The sequence below is a fragment of the Castor canadensis genome, chromosome 4 (genome assembly GCF_047511655.1).
Source record: "Castor canadensis chromosome 4, mCasCan1.hap1v2, whole genome shotgun sequence".
NCBI classification, from domain to species: domain Eukaryota; kingdom Metazoa; phylum Chordata; class Mammalia; order Rodentia; family Castoridae; genus Castor; species Castor canadensis.
Window position 1 is genome coordinate 120,256,367 of NC_133389.1, and position 22,881 is coordinate 120,279,247.

Genomic DNA, 22,881 nt, shown 5'->3' on the forward strand with positions numbered 1-22,881 from the left:
GATGATGCTAAAATTGGCATAGGCAATATTTTGATGTTAACAATAATTTCAGAAAGTATTGGTCACACTTTATTATTATTTTATGTTTAATAAAGTGATGTCCAACAATTATTATTTTAGGAAAACTAGTATTTTAATAGCAATAATATACAAGTGACAAATTGCCAAAGCTGGACAACTTGAAAATTCAGATCTGATAGCAGAAAAACTTGTAAATATTTGAGATTTAAAAATTGTACAACAAAATCCAAACTTTATCTACTATATCTTGGATTTTGGAATATGTAGCAGGATGATATAGAGAGAAGATCTTTAAATAAGATCAAGAAAGTTAACATTGTTTTTGAAGCACAATATGAAAGACCATATCAATACCAAGTGTTTTAGTCCAAAATGTTATAGTATAGTAGAAAAGATCATAAAGTATTATTTTCAATCTCAAGATAGTGGATACTAAAAAGAGTACCACATGCAAACTCTGAAATAAAGATTCAATGAAATTAAACATGACAGACTTACACATGGGAGCAATGAATTCAGAATCATTATGATGATATAACTGATCATAACACAAACAAGTTTTCCCTCCCCAAACTTTATGATCAAACATGATGTCAACACACAGTCAGACATACATAGATATTTTTGAGAAAATACATACAGTAATTGCAGCAAAACTCTGTCAAAATTTTCCTAATATTGTTTTACAAAAGGGTAGAGAAGCATATCAATGGTAGAGTTCACTTTTCTTTCTCATTTGCTAAATGAAATGTGAATATGGAAAGCTAATAGTTATTACCACATGTGTTTCTTTTATTAAGATTATAGCATGTTTTGTAAAATTGTTTAACCAAATTTAAGTGCTAAAATGAGAAAATACTTCAGTTAAGTTGACTTTCAATCTATAAATTTATATTAAAATCATAAACTCAATCTAAGTTATTAACATTTAGAGATCAACTTAGAATAAAGAAGTATTCTTTATGAGTACTGCATTAAATTCTCAATGTTGTCATTAGCACAAAGCATAAAACATCAGTAAAATGGCATGGATAATATATTGTGGATGTGGAATGATACAAGCAAAGTCCTTTTTAGAATTAGAGTACATAATTATGAATATCCCATTAAATGAATACTTCTAATCTATATTAATATAGAAGTATTAATCCTATTAGGTTAGTTATGAACAGCATCAGTATACAATTTCATTTCAAATGTGTTAAACTGATTGAATTCATCTAAAACTGCCTTAAAATAAGAGAGGGAACTATAAATGAATTATAACTGAATATTCTATAAGAATATTTATATAAAATACACACATTCCACAGAATAATAATTCTCCAGGGAAACTTATAATCACTAAAACTTCACATTTTGTCAATTACCACAAAAACCAATTTAAAATTCTATATCTTAAAAGCTTTATTTGGTGGGTTCACTTCTTCATATTTCAGCTACAGTGAATTGTCACCAAAAAACTGTAAGTCAAGGCCCTTTATTTCTGTGGAGTTGAGATTAAACCCTAACTCTAGAACAGGAATTATAATGGCCTGGATTCAAGAATGACTTTAGAACCTTTTATAAAATTAAATATACACACAATATGGATGTCCTAGAAATACTGAGTTTTATTCTAATCTATTCAGCCTTTGTAATCTATACACTTTAATAGGGTCCTAAAAATGCCTTTAAATAAGAAGGCTAATACCTATAATAAAACTTTTTCTTGAAGTGAAATTTACTTAATTGTTATATCAGGTATATCTAGCTTTAGTTATTGAAACTTGTTTCTTTACTGTACAGAAAAGTTTATGCCCACCATTTGTAGTATTTTCTATAATTAATTCATAATTATTTTCAATCTTATAAACTTCATAATTTTTGTTTTCCTTTCTTTGTAGTGTTAGAAATGGAGAAAATAAAATACAATATGAAGAAAAGTGAAGTAAATACTTTAACATGATGAATTCCACTTTGTTGTTGCTAGGCCATTCTATAATTTTTACATGGGTTTGATTTTTAATATGAAGTAAAATATGCTTTTTTCTATTATGTATTTGTCACCAAACATGATTTTGGTTGACATTCTACATATTAATGAAGTAAAAGAAATTGTAAGCATAGAATCAAGAAGATTAACTCATTATTATTAAGATTAGGAAGTGTGCTATAGTTAGGATTCCTCCCTTTTGATTTGACTATAGTACAGAATAATATTTTTTCTTTATATAAAATCAATACACTTCACTCAAAATTATACATTTAAATGTGTAGTTATACACAGAGAAAAATAAAAGTCCCCTACACCACTATCTCCTCAACTTTCTTGAGGTAACTACCATACAGTTTGTAATAAATATAATTATATATATATATATATATTTTTGAGTATCTTTCCATCTTCAACATATATCTCTAAAACTTGGCAGTTGTAAAACAATTCTATCTTTGGCATATATACTTCTGTTGCTTCTAAGAAAACCCTTGAAATATGATCAAAACCATTCCTGAAAATATGATCAAAGTCTTATTCTTCATAGTTTGCTTTTTGACTGCCATGTGTTTTCTCCAGCATTTCATGTGAGAAGACACTGTTAAATATGTACCATATTAGAAAAATGCCCTAAATTGATCACTTACATATTTATTATTGACATTTCCTTAGATAGATATTTGTGCTGTAAACTATTTTGCATTAGAATGGATGGTAGTTAAGGCAAGTTGGTCATTTCTTACTCCAAGAGCTGTGAACTAAGAGTACTTATTTCCGTGATAACTTGCCACTCAAAAGCGGAAAGCCATGAGACAAACAGCAGCATTGTGGAAATCTCATTCAAGTCCTTCTCAAAGAGCAGGGCTCACACTACAAACATCCTGAAGATGTTAGCACATTCTGCAAAACCGTTTTCTTCACACAATAAAAGAAAGATACTCTTTAAGGAGCAGAACCTAGAATTGTTATTTCATTTGAGCATCAAAACAATGACACATAAAGGACAGAAAAAAAGTTGAGAGAACCAGACAAAAAGAAGGGACTGATTTAAAAAAGAGAGAAAATTGTAGGAGACATTAGTTTAAGCTAAGGTCCATTATGTGTCAAAAAGCAAGAAAAACATTTTACTAGAGTCAATCAATATCATTCATCTTTAGCAGCCTAATACCTACAATTCATACCCATAATGACGCTCCTGAATCATGAAGGAGTAAAATGGTAAAGTTCAGAATGAACATTCATTTTACAGGAGAATTCCGTAGGCTGCTATGCTGTGTGAGTCCAATGATTTCTGTTTACCATTCTATTAAAACTTGAACTTAAAATATTTTTTCTACTGTAGAACCAAATAAAGCTTCATCTACCTTGTAGTTGTTTAAGTTCTTTCTTTCCCTTCTGGAACAATGCAAACATTATTTTCTTCACTGCCATTTAAAAGTTGGAGATCACCTCCAATACTACTATTTGTATTTTTCATCCTACGTATAATAATACTCAGTTTCTTTCTTTGATTTATATTTGTGGCTCTTTAATCTTCCTCTGGTTCCCCATAAATTTCTCCAGATTATCTTTAAAACATTATGTCACAAGTTAAAAAACACCCCAGATATTCTTGGTCAATGAAAAAAAATCAACATAACTGTCGTCTATCTGAATTTTCATGTTACTAATTTAGCAGACAATTTTTAATATATTTATAAGTTGTAATAAAATGTTGGCTAACATTTTTCATCATGAGCAACTAAAGCTGCCCTTTTTCAAATAAAGGGCAAAAAACTGAATTTTTCCTTTTCTAGTGTTCTCTGTTTTTTGCTACCAGAGAAACCTAGTGTGGGTACTTGGGAGACAGCTGCTCATTCTTCAGGAGAGGCAGCTAACAGTACCCTCAGAGGGTCAACATGGCTTACAACATGACGTGCCAGAGAAATAACTACACAAAACACAGTGACCACAGGGAAATTCAAAGTAAAAGCAATAATTTCATCAAAAGCTTCAATTTTTTCCTAGCATCTTCTTCCTAGGACACTTTGTATCGAATAATATGATAACTGATATAACAAAAAACAAGACCTTGGATATTAAAATAAACAAATCAACAAGAGCAATAAGGTCTGGCCATATAAGAAGGCTGGAGGCTGGAGATTCCTGCCAGATCCTACAGCATCACATCAGAGTTTCTTTCTAACTAAAAGGGAAAAAGGTGTTTGCCAATTAGGTTCTGACATGTAAAGTACCCATTGGTTCTCAAGGTCTCTGTGACAATCACAGAACTACTATGCTGACTATTTGCAAGGAATACACATTTAAATAAAGCAACAGTGTTTTAAAAACGTTGGAAACATATGTAAACATTGCTACTACTGAAACCTATTTAAAAAACTTGCAACAAGTGGGTAAGCAAAGATCAGAACCTAAGCAAGCACGAAGATAGCCTGTGAAGTCCAGTGTAGATTCTAAGACTCAAGCTTGCTAAATATTGGTCAGAATTTTAACACAAGCCAAACATCTTGCACATTTAAATCATTTCATTATCCTCTATAACTACCCATAATGCAAAACGGCAAAGAAAGACAAATCCCAATGGCTACAATAATTATGAGGTTTTTAAACATGTGGATTTCTAATATTGAGAATTTGATGTAAAGTATAAATTTTACGTGGATAAAACACGTCTCTGGTAACCTTTAAGTAGACAGCTTCTACTAAGATGCCATATTTCAAGTCATTCCTTATAATTGAAGAGTTCAGTTTTTACTTTCTCAAGAGAATGACTGTTTGTAAACACGTACCTCATCTTTTTATCACTAGTTTGGTAAAAAAATGATTTATAAATTCACAACCTATATATGCACATGAATATACATGTATATAAGTATATTTCTGAAAAGTTATGTTTTTACTTGCATCTAGATAGACACAACTGTATATATGTTCATTGTTATTTAGCCTTTAGCTGAAGAACATATACTATAGTTTTAGTTAACATATTGCCTTCAAATCACTACCGATTTTAAATAGGAAAACATACCTTTAACATGAACTTCAAGTAAACGAAACACTAACACACTCTGTTCTCACTATAAACTGTTAGCATTGTTGTCCTTAGAATGTGTCAATTTCAGGATAAAGTTTTGCTTTCTTTATTGCACAACGGAGAACAAATAAAACAAACATTTCAACAACTGACAGAGAAGTTTGAAATATGAACTGGATTATAAAAAAGGCAAGATTCTTAACATGGACTCCTCCCCACAAGAGTCATTAAAGTTTAGTATTCAACAAGGAATACTAATTTTAAAACAAAATATTATTGTCTATCTGAATAGTAAAGCTATCTTTTATACTTTTTAAAAATATTAGAAAAAGAAATCCCTATCGATGTCCCTAATCCTGGCAAAAGTGTTTTATACATTACTGATAAGTAGATTTAGTGTTTACTTTGTAATATGCTCTACTTACACCTAGTTTTTAGAGGCCTACTCTGATTGTATATGCATAACCAGAAACTTATTCTCATCTGTGAGTGATATTGTTCTGGAATCAAGTTAGACATTTCAAGCAGTTATCACTCATTCAGAGGTAGAGCCTATTAACTTAATTGATGCAATTTATATATGAGAAAACAGATGTAAAGTACTGTACCGGTTTGAAAAAAATAAAGCCCTTTAATCACTGTTTAAGAACACTTCAAAATATATTCAAAGGTTAGAGTTAGAAGTTGGGTACTTTGGCTCTGCCCCTTGCTTCCCAGATGTGTACTCAGAAAGCAACAGAATGCTAAATGAGTCTCCATTTCCTTATCTGTAAATATAGGACTAAAACTATAATGATCCGTTTCTGCTCTGAGATTTTATGTTTATATCTGAGATAGTTCTCCCTCAAATTTTATTTTTAATAGATATTTAATCTATTCAATTCCAAGTTAATAAATGTTTTAAATGGTTTTTGTTACTGTACCTTACTTTTATAATCCATCTAGTAAAAGTTTATAATCATGCATTCAAAATCACCTAAGACATGAGATATATCAAGGACGTCATCAAGAGAGTCACAAAAAATGATGGAATTGCCTCAGTTACATGCTGTGACGTCAGCTCATCTATGGAACATTTATATATGCCGCTACCTTCTTGCAATGAGTCAGGCAGAAAGATTTTGCAACTGAACAACATGCAAAACACTGAAAAAATATCACATATGTATAATTTTTTTAGGTAACCTGTGCAAAAGTGGTCACATATGTCTTTGCCTGGTTAAAGCACAGAGCCGCAATCCTTGACTGATCCGCTTTGATTTTACCCCTGTGAGAACTGAAGTTAGGTCCTGAAATTTAGAAAGGCAGCATGATGAAACAGCTAGTCAACTGTGATTTTAAAATGTTTAACGCCAACGTGTACCTGTAAGTAGAAATCAATTCTGTTTGCAAATGCATGTTATATGCCCAATGTTGAGTAACGATAGTAGGATTGAATATCACGATAATAGGATTGAATATCATTCAATATAGACTTAAAAATAGTCAACCAAACAGTTACATCATTCTACTTCTTAGGAGACTGATTTAAATATTATAATGTGTTAATACTGTAATCTTTTACATTCTGTTTGCTCTTCCATACAATCAGCATTTAAAAATAGGCACCCATAGGGTGGAGTGAGGTAAGAGAAAGTGCATATTTCAAAGCAGGATATTCTAAGATTAGAATCTTGATTTGGTTTTAATTGGTATATTTAATTGATTTGACATTTCAAACATCATTGCAGGAAGGTGGTATTTCCAAATTTATCAAAACACATGGATAAGAAACATTTATTTATTTATTTATTTATCAATGTTTTGGTGGTATGGGGTTCAAACTTAGGTTCTCAAGCACTGCCACCTGAGTCACAGCCTTATTCCTTTCACCTTTATTTCACTTTTAGCTTGTGTTTCAAACAAGTTCTCATACTTCTACCCAAGCTGGCCTGGAACTCGGATCCTCCTACCTGCTTTCTTCCTAGTAGCTAGGATTACAGGCATGCATCACCACACACAGCCCAGAAAGATTGATTTAAATATGTCAGACCTATATTTCATTGTTTTTAAGCAATTGAACAAACCCAATAAAGATGGAAAGATTTTTCAAAGAATTTGGAATGAACATATAAAATAAAAATAAATAAAATTCTGTTGAAGAGTTATAATTTTTAAAAAATATCTAAGCATGAAAGATGGGATCAAAGGCCAACATCCCCCCCAAAACAAAACATAATACCTAAATCTTTCCATGTAAAATGTATGTCTGGAAAAGGTGATTATATTTTGTCAAGTTAAAGTTGAATCAACATGGGTCATAACACATGTACACGAAAGCAATGCTAGGAATCTCTGTATAGCTATCCTTATCTCAACTAGCAAAAATGCTTTGTCATCCTTATTATGCTTATGTCTTTTCTTCAACAAAATTAGTGATAAGGGCAAAACAGGTTCTGCCTGGAACTGAGTGGGGGAGGGGGGAGAGGGTGGGGGAGGGGGGAGAGGATAAGGGAGGGGGCAGGGAGGAGAAATGACCCTAACAATGTATGCACATGTGAATAAATGAATAAAAAATAAAATTAAAAAATTTTTAAAAAGTTCAATAATATGTAAAAATCTAAATACTCTTTTAATGGAATAACTGCCTCCCTGAGGAAAAATCTTTGATAAAACATCTAAACAGGTATGGCCCTGATAACAATGTAATTCAAACCACCATTATAGTAAAGGGCTATAAAATATTTAATCTTGATGACTGTACATATTTAAGCAACTTTATATCAAATCAGTAAAATGAATGCATTTCATAACAAGTAGGCAGATTTAGTTCTTTTCAAAGTTGATGGATTTCAAGCTTGAATATTGAGGAGATGAATGAGTGAGTGGATATATGAATGAGTGAATCAGGTGAATGATATGAATACCCATTCCTCCGCCTTAGATTTCCTTCTGTACAATATTTTCCCAGGGGATTTACTTCCATACTTTAGGGTTTAGCTTAAGTGCCACCTCTTTTCACATGCTCTCTGGCTAATAGGTCCCTTATTAGGTGCATCCCCAATGTTTCAGTTTATTACCCTTTTATGGAATGTGTTTTTTTCTGACTGTTATAATTGTTTGTATATTTACTTTAGGTGCAAGTTATTGGATTATAAACTTCTTGAGATCATTGCTTATTACTATTAACTTTTGGAGTACATGTACTATTAATGTGTCTTTAAGAAACCAAATAAATAACGCATGTGTGTGTGTATAAAAAGACAAAAATATTCGATGACTATAAATTTAGAAGAGACTGTGAGAAGCAGTCACACTCCCAACAGAATAGGAGAAAAAATCTAGAACTATTTCAAGTTTTATCCTTTCACATATGAATATGAAATAATAATAAAAAGCAAAAACAACTAGCAGAGAAAGAGTCTATCACAATGCTAGGCATAGTCATAGAAAATCTTAATGTATTCTCTACTATACATAAATATAAGAAATAAGGTTGAGCATATTGGCTTAAATCTATAATCCTAGCTACTCTAGAGGTGGAGATCGGGAAGATTGTGATTTGAGGTCAGCCCAGGCTAAAAGGTCACAAGATCCATCTCAGCCTATGGGTGGGTGTGGTAGCTTCTGTCATCTATGCTACATGAGCAGCACAAGGAGGAGGAACATTGTCCAGGCAAGTCCAGGCAAAAATAACTAATGCAAAAAGAGCTGGTGGAAGGAATCAAGTGGTAAAGTGCCTGCCTATCAAGCATGAGGCCCTGAGTTCAACCACAAAAAAAAAGAAAGAAGAAGAAGCAAAGCAGGAGTATGACTGGTCTGGTTCCGGCCTGATCCCTAGCTTCACTTAGGTCTTCTCCAAAGGGTCATCCTAGCACCAGAAATGCTCTAGGTGCAACTGAGACAGCTGTTGCAATTGCTGCAGCACAACCTCTTCTTCCCTTCACTCTTTCCAGATGTTAAGTGTTGCTCCTGAGCCTCTCCCCAGGAAGTCTTCTACACAGAGATTTCTCTTTGAATAACACCACGATTAACATAAGTCAGTATACAAAATTCCAACCTGTCTGCAACTTTGATTTCTCTTTCTTTTAGACCCATGTTTCCAGATATTGACTGTCAGCTTCATTTTGGCTGTCCTGCATGTAGCTCTAAAGTAAGAAGCCCCAAAGTGAACTTTGTAACTTCCCTCTCCTTCTCTAATTTTATTCTACTGTGGATTTTTCAACAGCATGAACAGCCACTATGACTTCTAAGTCAAATCTTGTATAAGGCTTGCATCTCTCCCTCCAAAAAAAGATACATTTTAGTCCTAACCTTGGTACTTTTGATAGTGATCTTATTTGGAAATAAGGCCTTTGCAGATATAATTATGTTAAGATGAGGTCATTAGTGTGAGTCTAACAGAATTTAAATGGTGTCCTTATAAGAAAAGGAGAACACAGAGACACTTAGGGAGACCCACAGGAGTTCAGGGCCAGAGACTGTAGTGACGCAGCTGCAAGGAGCCATCAGAACCTTGGAAGAAGGAAGGAGTCTTCCCTAGAGTTTCCAAAGAGAGTGTGGCTCAGACAATGCCATGATTTCAGACTTCTAGCCTCCAGAAACGAGAATAAATTTCTGTTGTTTTGAGTCATCATGTTTGTTTCTAAGCTCTCAGAAACCAACACATGACCTCATCTATCCAGATCCCAAGTTCTTATATTTTCACTTGCAAGTTAAACCAGATATTAATTTTTTACAGCTGAATGAGAGCAGGGTTGTTTTCCTTCAGCAACTCACTACCATGCCTGCAGCATAGTAAGTTGCAATAAATATTTATCAAATAAATGGGTGCATTTCATGCTTCACTTGAGGCTTGTAATGGGAAAGCACTTCGTGGCTAATGGTAAAATCTGTGTAGTGTGTTCATGTTGGCTGGGTGCTTAGGGGCTCACTGCACCTCAGGAGGAGGCTGACTGGGATGAGCCATGAACCCAATGCCTGCATTCTGAGATGCCATGACAGGAGTTTAGCTCTTATGTGTACTCTTGAGATGACAGTGTGCCTTTTGTCGTTTTCTGCAAGATATTATACTATAATATGTTTTTACTTGATTCTGAAAATCATATTTAACCATCTATGTGGACAAGCAAACCTGCCTGCCTGAGAATTAACACTACAAAGGGACTTAAATGTCTACACAGTAGACATAGGGGAAATAGGATGCTAAGCCAAAAAGAGGGAGGTATTAGAGGGAGCCAAAGGTCAGTAATGTTCTTTCCCTTTGTTACAAATGCAGCTCCTTAGATAGGCAAATAAAGAAATATTTAATAGTCCTTAAATAAAGAAAATGATATCTCAGAAACCTGCATCTAGGCCGGGGATATAGTTTGGTTCAGTGTCCATGCCAACTTAATCTACCACAGTGGTGACCAGGAACACTTGATAAAGATCCTGAAGCTGGATTCATGTTAAGGCATAGCTCAGAGGATATGGCCCAGAACAAGCTCCGGGCACTTAGTTTTTAATAAGCACTGTGTATTTACTTGAGTCATACAATCTTACAATTCTATTAGAATCTTCTGATTCTATTTTACATGTGAATAAACTGAAGAAAAAGATGTTTTTGTAAATTTCTCAATGTCATTGTTAGTAAGCATCAAAGCTAGGATTTGAGGTGAACATTCTTCAGATTTAAATCACCTAACTGTACGGAAACTGGAGTGAGTTTGTATTGATTAATCAAAATCTGCTTCTTTAGCTTATCAAGCTTCATTTGGCATGTAACATTCACTATTTTCCATGTAAGGAATGGAAAAAGGAGAAAATTGCAAAGGATGTAATAATTATATTAAGAATCTGAAAATTAAAGTGGGGGCTGATGATTATGGGGATTACAGCAGGGAAGGTTTTCATGAAAGAGTTTGTACTTTAACTATATAAAGAAAATCTGCATTTCTTAGTGGTTTGAATTGAGAAACTAAACAATACAAAAATTCAAAAGTCGTACCAATAACATTTAATCTAAAGCAGCTAGAAAGAAAGACCTAGAGTTTCCACAGTTGGCCATAGCTTAATATTTTTGATTTATCTAAAATTTTCTGTAGCTTGAGCCATTATTACTGCCATTTCCAGTATATTGTCAGCCTCAAATGTACTCAAGATGACACTTTGAGATATGCAGTGGAAAATTTCTTATGAAAAAGTGAAAAATTTCAAAATCCATAATTTTATGTCAGTGGTACTGAGAATCTGAACTTTCAGGTGATAAAAGTGGTGGTGAATTCAAGGATAATAATAACAAACTAATTTGTTGGGCTTACTTTCTCAAATTCTGTGCTAAATGATTTAGAAATATAAGCTCATACATTCCTTATTACATCTTCCAAGGTAGCATCAAGGTCTTATATATTATACTGTATAGACTACAGAAATACAACACAATAAAATATGCATTTTTCAGCATATAGATATGACCATGTTGTTCGTAGGAAAGAAACAAACCACAATCAAGAAAATTAGAATATTAATATCAACTGGAAGATATTTCATACTTTTTAGCAAGTATTCTTTGGGAAAGTGGCAAGGTAACTTTATGGATGGTTCAAATTGTCTGTTTATATGCTATAAATCAAATAATTAATTATAAAAGATATCCAGTGACTGACATCAGAGCCTTCTTCTGTGTACCAAAAAGCATGTAAGTTCTGTAACCCAGGGGAGATAAATTGGATATTAAATCCAATAGAAATTTGTGTTTTGCCTCTCAAGTAGTCAAAGACAGAGGAGGGAGGTAAAAATGTCACTGAACTGTGAATCACAAGAGCAGAATTCTTGTCATGGCTCTGCCTTAGGCCAGCTTTGCAACTGTAGATGAAGTCACTTCCTCTTACAGAGTTTATTTTCTCAGTTAGAAAACAAAGTGTTAAATAGAAAGATCTATAAGGTTCCTTTTAAAATGTAACTCAATATACTAAGTGTAAGGATTTTGTCAGCATCTAAGCCAATCCATTGTAAGGTCAGTCATTGATGTTGAACAAATGGAAAATGACCAGACTAAAAATAGTTCTTCTCAAATATTAAGAAGTATCTTTGGGATCTTGGTTGACTTTCCTAAACTCCTGACGTGTGTTCTCTTATTTAGAGAGTAATTGTCAAGTAATTGGGGTTTTACATCTTTCATCTCTGTTAGCAGAAAAGTGGTAACTTAATTTCCTTTTACATATGAAACAAAACTCAGATATCTGCTGCTGACAAGGTGTAAATGAAATCTGACTTTTTACCTTTAAGATGTAATGAGAATTTTTTGGAGATTATTAATTCTTCCTTGTAAAGGATTTAAACATTTACAAAGAAAGCATTTTATTCCTTACTTTGCTACCTTGTAAAGAATTTCTTTAGCTACTTAGAAATATGCACTCATTATTTATTTGATACTTTATTCATTCAATAAGTAATATTGAGCATTTACTACATACATGACAATGACTATATATGTATACATGTATATATATGTATGTATGTATATCCATATATATGGTTGTATATTAGTCATTATTATTCCATATAATCTTTTTTCCAAATCCAATATAAATTCATGAAGAGCAGGTCTTAGTAGGGTAAAAAAAGATAGAAAATATTTGGTAAATATCTGTGAAATAATTTCTAACATGACCTAAAGAAAAGAAAATTATTATCAAATAATATCTTGAAACTTTAAAGCAGTGCCGCCATAATTTCTCAAAAAATGAAAACACAAGTCTATTATAAATACAAGAAGAAGGATACAATCATGTGGGATTCAAAACAGAAGGAACTCACAAGCAAAATCATACAGGTAGAAACTGTTCATGGCCTAGAAGGAAATCAGTTTGGTACAGGACACGGATCTACAAGCAAGCATCAGGAGACACAGTTGATCGAAGCTGTTTTGGGCACTAGTAGGAAGTCTTTACCTACCCGTGCATAATTTAGGAGACACTGAGGACCCGACCATGGATATATCATAGGTTGACATGAGTTGCACTGAATAAGAGTAAAACTAATCAAATAAGTAGACTACAGAAAGTGGAGGCAGAGGGACAAGATAGGTTCAATGTGTAATGGTTAGGCAGGTAGTGGGTGCAAAGGTTAATAAGAGAGGTAGATTCAACAGACCTTGTGTGGAAAGATGTTACATGTGACTTTACAACTGCCAACAAACATGAGATAAAGTACGGGAAGATTCAGGATATCTGATGCTTTCAAATACAGCTCAGTTAAGAAATCCATTACTAAGAACCAGTAAGAAAACTTTAGCAAATGAACTTCAGAGTTAAATTAAAAAAAAAAAACCTCTTCATCAGTACATATAACGTTAGACAAAATAGATCTGAAGTTCTGATGCACTTAATACTAGTTAATGTGAAGAAACATGTAGAAAGCAACCTTACCTCTTTGCTGTAGTCACTATCAGAATCACTGCTAAGTTCCTCAGTATTCATGATTTCCAAATCAGACTCCCCAGGTGCAATTGGCACTGTCACTGTGAGGCTGGGATTATGAATGAATGATTGATAATCACTTTCTTCCATCAAGTTTTTGTCCTCACTGCTTCCATAACCACTGACTTTATCTTTTCCCTTGTGGAAATAGTGATCTTTGTTCATCTCAGCCAGTGTACGGTTTGAGATACAGTTTTCCTTTTTGTTGCTTACATCTTGTGCTTGTCTTTTCTCCTTAGAAATCTTTGACTTTTTGGAAAACGCTTTTAGAATGAATTCACGTAAAGTCTGTTTCACATAATTTATTCCCCTTTTAATTCTGGCCACTGCAATCTGGAGGTTGTTTGCATCAGTGTCTTCCTCAATTGCTGTAAGATTGTCAGAACTGAATGAACTCAATAATAAAGCCAGAAATAGGTTCAGGACCTGTATCAGGGTAGGCATGGTATGTAAAGAAATAGAGAGACAAGAAATTAAAAAGAAAATATGCACACTTTTCTCCAATTTAGCCCACAAATAAATACCCTCAATGAAGAAAAGATGAAGTACTCTCAACGAAGAAAAGATGAAGTACATTTTTACAAACAGATAAGTACACATGAGAGGTGGAGGAGAGAGTAAATTTCTCAACACTTTCTCTACATTCTGGGCCTGAGGACTCTGGGGAGCAGAGAATCAGCCTTGCCCTTGCGAACAACCATGGGAGAGGATACAGGTCCCTCACCATTATCACCATGTCATTTCTAAGTACAGGAGTGCCTTGGTCAAATTTCCTTCAATGAACCTAAAGTGTTCTCCTAACAATCACTTGTAATTGTTGTTACTTGTGAGAAAGAAATGGAATAAGGAAATTGGACAATTTTCTATTGTGCTGAAGTCATTCAGGACAAGATATTTGTTCACTTTTCCCAGAAGATAAATGTCACTCATTGCAACAAATAACCCAATAATACTAACAAAGTTCCTGTAATAAATTTTTTTCAAGTATTATGCTAGATTGCAACATAATGTGGCCTTTAAAGTACAGAAGGGGACCCATCCATTGATCCTGATTCATATAAGAAAATTATACTGATTGCTGACTTCATTGCCTATAAAACTGATCCCGGAAGAGGTAACAGAAGAGGTCAGGACAACTTGTACCATTGAAGAAAAGCCTATTTCTGGTATTCCTCCCTAAAGTAAGGACCTTGACGAATTCCAAGTATTAAAAAGGAATTGTCACAGACAGCAGGAAACATGTAAATTATATTTAAACAATTTTATTTAGGAAACAAAACCATAATTGAATTACCATTAGATATGTCTCTTTATGGCCCAAATCATCTACTTCATATTTTATAAAATAAATCAAAATTACACTTTTGGAAAATGACTTTACCTCTATGTTTGGCCATACTTAAAACAATTTGTCAAAACTGTAAATGTAAGAAAGCAAGTTAAAACTGTGGGTCAAAGAAACTTCTTGAGGTAGAGTCTTAAGAATTAGTGATGGTTAACTTTGATTGTCAACTTGATTAGATTGAGAAATGCTTATGAGATTAGTGAAACAGTTCTGACTGTGTCTGTGAGAGTGTTTCTGAGAGGATTTACTAAGGGGTAGACATGATTTGGGTGTGGGTAGCACAATCCATTAGACCACAGGCCTGAAAGAAATAAAAGGGGACAAGGGAGAAAAAAGTCCATACATTCTCTGTCTGCTTCCTGGCCACCATGGTGTTAGCTTCTCTGCATCAACACACCCTCTCCACCATGATGGACTGAATCTTCTCAAACTGTAAGTCAAAATAAATCTTCCCTTCCCTAAGTTCATTTATATAGGTATTTATCACAGTGTGCATAATCTAACCCAGAATCATAGAAAAAACATTTGGTAGTTACTAAGGAATACTAAATGGCTTGTTTTAATTCTGGTCCTTTTCATATTTCATTGTGAAATATGCTTGTATGTTTTGGTTTTAATATTGATGAAGATCCAAAGATCTACTCTATAGCATTAGTCTACTTACTCAACACAAGTGTTAGAATATTTTTTCAATAATATGCTTATATTGTGTCAATTTACTGAGATGATACTGTAACAATTTTTTTATTTCAAAAATCATTAAGATCTTAATATTTTATAATAATTCAATGAATATCACAAATAAAAATAAAAGTATATTCACAAATGAAAATAAAAGACTATGTCATATCACTTCTATGTTAAGAAAGAAAATATTCATTTAAAATATTGGATTTATAGTCTCATGTCAATTATGGCCTTGATCAGTATCCTGATAGACTTGAGCAAAGTAAAATCTTTTATTTTTCTAAACTTCCTTCTAAAACTTAGCTATTTTAATTAATTTATAGTAAACTGACATGAAGAATAAATATGAATTAAAAAATTAGACTAATTTAGCATATACCCTCTAATATGGAGGTCTATATCAGTTACATAATTTTTAAATTTGTTCTCAGATTCTAATTTCATATTTTTGGTACTTTCTTAATTATTCAAGAATTTTAAAAATCAACTTTATGAGTTATATTTCTTTTTTATTATGGATCAATAACTAATGAGTGATAATACAAATCAGTTATTATTAATTCTATATGATTAGCCATTGTTTGTACTATAAATCTATATTGCCTTTCAAAGAAAAACATTTTCTTCACACCCGTGCTCATGCTTAAATAATATTTTATGTATTCTTCAAAACCTTTCCTTGATTCTCAATCTAAAGTTTCTCTTCTTTTTCTGTGTCCAAAGTATTTTCTTTCAAACTCACTAATTTCTCTTATCACTTCTTCCTTGTCCAGTGATTTTTGTTTCATGTTTGTGTGTCCTAACAGACTATAAGCATATTGAAGACAAGGATTACATCATAGGCATTTTTGTCTTCCTACGTAAGTCATACCTAAACAATACCTAACTATATTTATTTTTACAGAGAATTTACTAAAATATTAAATAAATAACTTGATGAGAGTCCAATAAATCTCTACCTTTTCCACATGCTAAGTAATAAATATTTAAATTACTTTAATTGCTTATCTTAGTATAGCATATTTCACAACTTATACCTTTGACTATTTCAATAGTCTATGTTAAAAGTTTATAAGAAGAAATATACAATAAACTTTGCTACAAGAAGATAAAAACTTAAGCTCAAATAACAAAAGAAAATATGTATTTTATTGCATATTGGAAATGCTTATAAACCTATATAAAGCTAAAAATTTATCACTACAGCTTGAAGATGATCGAGAATTACAGAATGGAAATTCGTGATGTGGACTTTTTGTCCAGTAAGGGAGTCTAGAGTTTGCATAACATAATTCGCCCTGTACATTTTTGGCATACTCTCACATAGTTTGCGATTTGATGAATGTAGGTTTCTGTCCTGACTTGTGAATTAGTATTTATATGGGAACTGCAAGGACAAAAACAAGTAACACATTTTTTTCTCCCTGCCAATGGGAGGTGCAAGTACTTACCATAGGGTTGTTATTGTATCCTACCTTCTGGGATAACTGATGAGTGATTTGAAGTCAAGCAGAACATTAAGACATGCCAACATGGTAGATTTGAAAATTGAATGGAATAGCTTATGAAAAACCATTTTACCCCAATTTTCTCTTGTTTATAAGCCTTAAAGTTTCTACCAATCAGCATAAAGAAGAATGACACAGAAAACAAATAGAAGCTAAGAAAATGTTAATTGGAAAGATAGGAATATTGTTAGGTAAAAGAAATGGTATGGACTAGTGGTTGGCAAATAGCAAATATTTGAATATTTATAGGACATAGGATCTTTTCCTCCACAGAATAAAAGCAGCCATAGACAAAATATAAATGAATGAATATATCCATCTTCCAAGAAAGCTTTAGTTATGAACAATGAAGTTTGAATTTCATGTAATGTACATATGCTATAAATATTATCCTTTTGATTCCTTTTTTTTTTTGTGGGACTGGGGTTTGAACTTAGAGCTTCATGCTCACAAAGCAGGTACTTTAGTCTTGAGCCACACCTTCAGTCCTTTGCTTTGTTATTATTTTGGAGATGGGGGGGTCTCATGAACTATTTGCCTGGGCTGGTCTTGAACTGCCATCCTCCAAATCTCAGCCTCCCAAGTAGCTAAGATTATAGGTGTGAGCCACTGGTACCCAGCTTCTTTTGATTCTTTTTTAGCAATTTAAAACTATAAAACTCCTTCTTAGCTCATTGGGCCATCCTAAAACAAGCATTGGACTGGATTTGCTCTGTGGGCCATAGTTTTCTGATCATTACCCTGCCAGTCTTTTCATTTGCTTTCATCTATTATGTTAACTTAATCATGAATTATTTAGTAGTATAGTTTCATGTCTGAAGAGATCACATAGCTGTTAAGTGACAAGAAAACCACAGATTTGATTCATGACATCACTATCAAAATAAGAGAAAAAATTGGAAACCACATTAAAATGAATACGAAGTGTTTTTAAAAATATAAGCACAGGTTATCTAGCCACAGAAATTACATTACTATTTTTGGTTTTTTTCCCTCTTCTTCTTTAGTATCCATTATATTTAACAATTTGAGATCCAATTAATTTGAAATTATAAAAATAACACACCATAACATCATAAAATACTTTCAATAGAGAATTTGAAATATGTGAACATCTGTTACATACCACTAGGTTTCCGATCACCATGACCATCATGTATACAATAAGGCACATGGCTTGGCCAGCGACCTCCATGCAGTCCCACATGGTCTCTATCCACTCTCCGCACAGCACACGGAACACGATCAGGAAGGAGTGGAAGAAGTCATTCATGTGCCAGCGTGGGAGTTCGCAATCATCATTGATCTTGCAGACACAGTCTTTGTAGCTTTTGCCGAAGAGCTGCATGCCAACCACGGCGAAGATGAAGACGATGATGGCCAACACCAAGGTGAGGTTTCCCAGAGCCCCCACTGAGTTGCCAATGATTTTTATTAGCATGTTCAGCGTGGGCCAGGACTTTGCCAACTTGAAGACGCGGAGCTGAAAACAAACATAAAGCTTAATATTAATCATTATGAAACATGTTTAAATGTTTCCAATCTCAATTTTTGTTGTAAGTTTAAGGTGGAATTCACAACCTATTCTATTGTCATTATTGTCTGGCTAACCTCAATTATTATTATTTTTCATTTTCCATATTCCTGTTATTTTGTTATACTTGCCACAATATAATTATAGCACATTTTATTAAGGTAGTGTATACTTTTAGTTCAGGGATTCTGATAGAAACTTCTTATCATGGCTTTAGATATTATTTCTTTTAGAACTGATAATTTAAACTTTATTTTCTAATACTTTTGTAGTGTTTTTCATGCTTACTTTTGGATGAAGCCTTGATGTTAGGGAAAATGCTTTAGAAAGTATTTATTTTTATATTTTTGATATCAGACCATTGTTCTGGAGGAATTCATTTAATCTTTATCAAATCCATAAAGATATATAATGGATGAAATTATATAATAAATGTCTTTGGGTAAGAATGTGTTTGTATTATACTAGCAAATATTTCAAATTAGAATTGGACACTTTGAGATCCTAAAATTAAAATATTCATGGGATTTTAGTTATGTAAGGACATTTGTAAATGAATGGACTTTATTCTATTCACTATCAAAAACCTAATCTTGCCTTTAAATTCAACTCACAAAAGTTTTAAAAAATAGTAATAATTCAAAGCCCAAAATGCCTCATTAGTATAAGATATAATGTAGTTTATATTTACCAGTCTGAATGATCGCAGAACTGATAATCCTTCCACATCGGCTAGAAAAAGCTCTACTAAACTTAAAGTCACAATGATGCTGTCAAAAATATTCCAGCCTACTTGGAAATATTCATATGGATCCATAGCAATTAATTTTAAAACCATTTCAGCTGCAAAGATTCCGGTAAAGACCTACAAAGACATATGATATTTTCCTGCTATTATCAGAAGGTATGAAATCAATATAATGATGATAACAACTATTAGTTTAGCATTTACAGTGCTCCAGACAATGTGCTAAATACATTACAAAAGGATATTATGGTTTCATTTAATCCCATAGACAAGGTGTAGCTATTCCTATAACTTTCATGTAAGCCTTGGAAGGTTAAAATGCTCTAATTGTCCTGTCAGCTTTCATCATCATGAGATATAAGAAGATCACATTAGAATTCCAGAGAAGGAAAACGCTTGACAATTAAAACAGTCACTCTTCATGAAAGCATGTATGTGGGTCACAAGTTGTTTTGGAGTAAGATAAAAAAAGAAACATAGATTGATACTGAAATTTTTAGCTAGTCCTTTTTGTTGTCTTACTACTCTTAGATTAATAAAGAAGATGCTGGCTCACTTTTAAAGATTTAATCACTAGAAGAGGAAAAAATATTTAACTCACACAGTGACAGCTAAAGTTAGACTTCTAAAACTTCAACATAAAAGTGGATAGTAAAACATATTAAGTCATGAGATTGGTATCAAAATACTCACTTAAAGAGGTAACAGTGAATAATTTGCTTGTGACTCATTTGGGTTCACTTTGACTCAAAAGAATTTGGCCAAAGATGGTTCAAATGGAAATGGGCAGGTCTATGACTCCATGAAACATTTTTTTTTCCTGCATCAAGAGATTAGCAGGAAGCACTTAAACTTGGGGTTGTGGCCATACATAAGAGACATGATGAATCCTCTGAGTTCACAGTGATGTAGTAAACTCAAAGAGTACTGACTGGCATGATTTAGACCTTCATCAACAATTAAAAACTAGATGGTCCTGCTTTTGTCCAAAGATAAAGAGAAGGAAAGAAAAATGCTAACTTAGAGTTAAAACATTTGCCTGTATTTTTCCACCTCTTCTTTTTTATTAGTTTATAATAATTATACAATATATTGGGTTTCATTATGACATTTTCATACAAGTATATAATATACTTTGATCATGTTCCCTCCATACTACCTTCTCTTGTACCCCTCCCTTCTCCTGTTGGTCCCCTTTTTTCTTCCCAAATAGTCTCTTTCTGCTTTCATGTCTTTTATAAAATCTAGATTATCTATGAGAGAAATGATGTGATATTTGTCTTTTTGAGTCTGGCTTATTTTCATTCAACATGATGATCTCCAGTTCCATTCATCTTCCTGAAAATTAAATTATTTTTATGGCTGAATAAAACTCCATAAAAGCCAGGCATGGTGGTATGTTCTGTAATTCCAGCTACTCAGGAAGTGAAGAGTGAGAAGACTGCAGTTTGAGGCCAATCTGGGCAAAATGTTAGTGATACCCATCTCAATTCATAAGGTGGGTGTGATGGTGCACACCTATGATCCCAGCTATGTGAGAGGCCACAGAAGAGCAGTCTGGGGCCAATCATGGTCAAAAATGTCAGATCCTATTTAAAAAATAACCTAAAAGGTGGCTGGAGTATGGCTCAAGTGGCACAGCAAGGCCTTGAGTTCAAGCAACAATGCCACCACCAAAAAAAGGATTCAAAAATCTATCAAAATTTCAGCACAGACAGACTTGCTGGCAGACAAAACCCACTATTAACTCCAAAACTGATGACACAAGTGGAAATAGTATTATTTATAGAACTCAACATCATGCAAAATTATTTAAAACAGTAGATATCATTAGAAGCTGGATTCTGTACATAGATTCATATAGTATATTCTAGACATGTATAGTTTCCCAAATGAAGTGACATTGACTTGAAAAATAAAAGGCAAGTGACAAAAATGAGAAAGAGAAGCTGTAGGTACATAGCACACTGTGAACACTCACCAAATTTCCCACACTAAGAACATTTTTGAATTCTTCAGTCATTGGGTGGTGCTCCATAGCCATAAATAATGTATTTAAAACTATGCAAATGGTAATTGAGAGATCTACAAAAGGATCCATTACAATGAAATGAATAAACTTTTTGAATTTTATCCAATATGGAGAGCAATTCCAGATCAAAAATGTGTGTGCAAATCTATACCACCAAGGTGGACATTTTTGTCTGGATTCTTCAAGTTCTGGGAGGAAAAGCACAAGAGAATATGAAATCATTCATTTGTATATATATATATTTTTATAACCAGATACAAATCAGGAATGCACTCTAATACTCAAACAAGACTTGTGGCCTGGACTTTGCATAAAAGTGATGTTTCTATGAAAGCATAGCATTTTATATAAAAATCTTGTGTCACATTTACTGACTAGATCAAGCAGAGGGGAAGGTAGTGAAATAAATGACTGATAGCAGGTATGTGGACATTTCTCAGATAAGAATACACTAACATATGATGAGAAACTGATGTTCTCTTAAGGAAAAAATGTTTGTTTTTCTCCAACATACATATTTTCCCAGTGTCTTTAATCTCATGATAGAATTCTATCCAGAAAAGGCTTTTATTGGTATATAAGTGAAAGTAATCCCAGAATCAATAGACTAGAAATAATTTAAAGAAGGTCTCACAAAATAGATAATTTACCCCCCTTACCCCCTTTCCTTCTCACCTTAAATTTATAGGGTGGGAAGAAACTTCAAGGCCATGGTGAGAATGTGAGGGGCGAAATGTTAGTTTGAGGACAAGATCAAACCTAGGGCATATGGCGAGGGGACAGTGTGGGAGCCAACAAATCTTTAAAAGTTGAAACCCTTTGATTATCTTTGGTTATTAGAAAAGAGAAATTCAGAGAGATTAGGTACTTTCTAAGATTGTACAGTGAAAGAATTACACAGCTCTGAAGTAATCTAGCTTTATGCATCAATTATCATTGTTATTTTTCTTTGAAATATCATTTTACCCAATATCTGTTTTCATTCACAGATAACATCATCCATTTTTTAAGCACATAAAAATGATTCCATCAGTATTTGTTGGTTATCTTTATTATTGTAAAAAGCCATTTTATACTCTTTGAATCCTAAGAGTTCATGTACCTATTTAAAGATGAATTTACATTAATTTTATTTAAGAACTGTTGGGTAAAAACATTATCACATACCCTCTACAGTATTTGTTAGGATGCTTGCTCTACTCATTGCTCTCTGTCTGAGCTGGGGATCATTTAGCATGTCCTCTGAAAGAAAATAAGAACTGGAACATCGTTTTTTGCGCATTTGAGTGGTTGTACCCTGAAAAAAAAAGAGATGATTAATTAAACTCTTAAATTTTAATAAAGCATAGTTAGAAAATAAAATCTTGCTTAGGTAGCCATAGTGAATCATGAAAAGTAGAGACTAGATTGTTTGGTTCAAATTATGCCTCTACTAGGAGAATAACTTAACTCTGTTTGATCATGGGAAAAAAAAGGGTGATAATAGTATTCACTTCATACTCTTACATGAGGGCTGAAGGGATTAATACTTAAGTAAAACAACTAGCTGCTTT

At 33.0% G+C, this 22,881-nt stretch overlaps 1 protein-coding gene and 1 long non-coding RNA gene across 7 annotated transcripts in view; one reads left to right on the plus strand and one right to left on the minus strand.

Annotated features, from left to right (window-relative positions):
- Positions 1 to 22,881, plus strand: part of LOC141422581 (uncharacterized) — a 188,481-nt gene that overhangs the window by 101,528 nt on the left and 64,072 nt on the right. Inside the window, exon 2 of one of the 2 annotated variants that reach the window (XR_012447229.1) lies at positions 18,147 to 18,405. This is a non-coding gene — a long non-coding RNA (uncharacterized lncRNA). The remainder of the gene's footprint in view (positions 1 to 18,146; positions 18,406 to 22,881) is intronic. The other variant, XR_012447230.1, reaches the window with a different exon arrangement.
- Scn9a (sodium voltage-gated channel alpha subunit 9) overlaps positions 1 to 22,881 on the minus strand; it is a 138,973-nt gene that overhangs the window by 34,362 nt on the left and 81,730 nt on the right. For all 5 annotated transcript variants that reach the window (XM_074071016.1, XM_074071014.1, XM_074071013.1 and 2 more), the window contains 5 exons: positions 22,496 to 22,625; positions 21,278 to 21,516; positions 19,240 to 19,413; positions 18,141 to 18,497; positions 13,424 to 13,900 (listed from right to left, as the gene is read on the minus strand). In XM_074071016.1, coding sequence (XP_073927117.1) covers positions 13,424 to 13,900; positions 18,141 to 18,497; positions 19,240 to 19,413; positions 21,278 to 21,516; positions 22,496 to 22,625 — 1,377 coding nt within the window. The remainder of the gene's footprint in view (positions 1 to 13,423; positions 13,901 to 18,140; positions 18,498 to 19,239; positions 19,414 to 21,277; positions 21,517 to 22,495; positions 22,626 to 22,881) is intronic.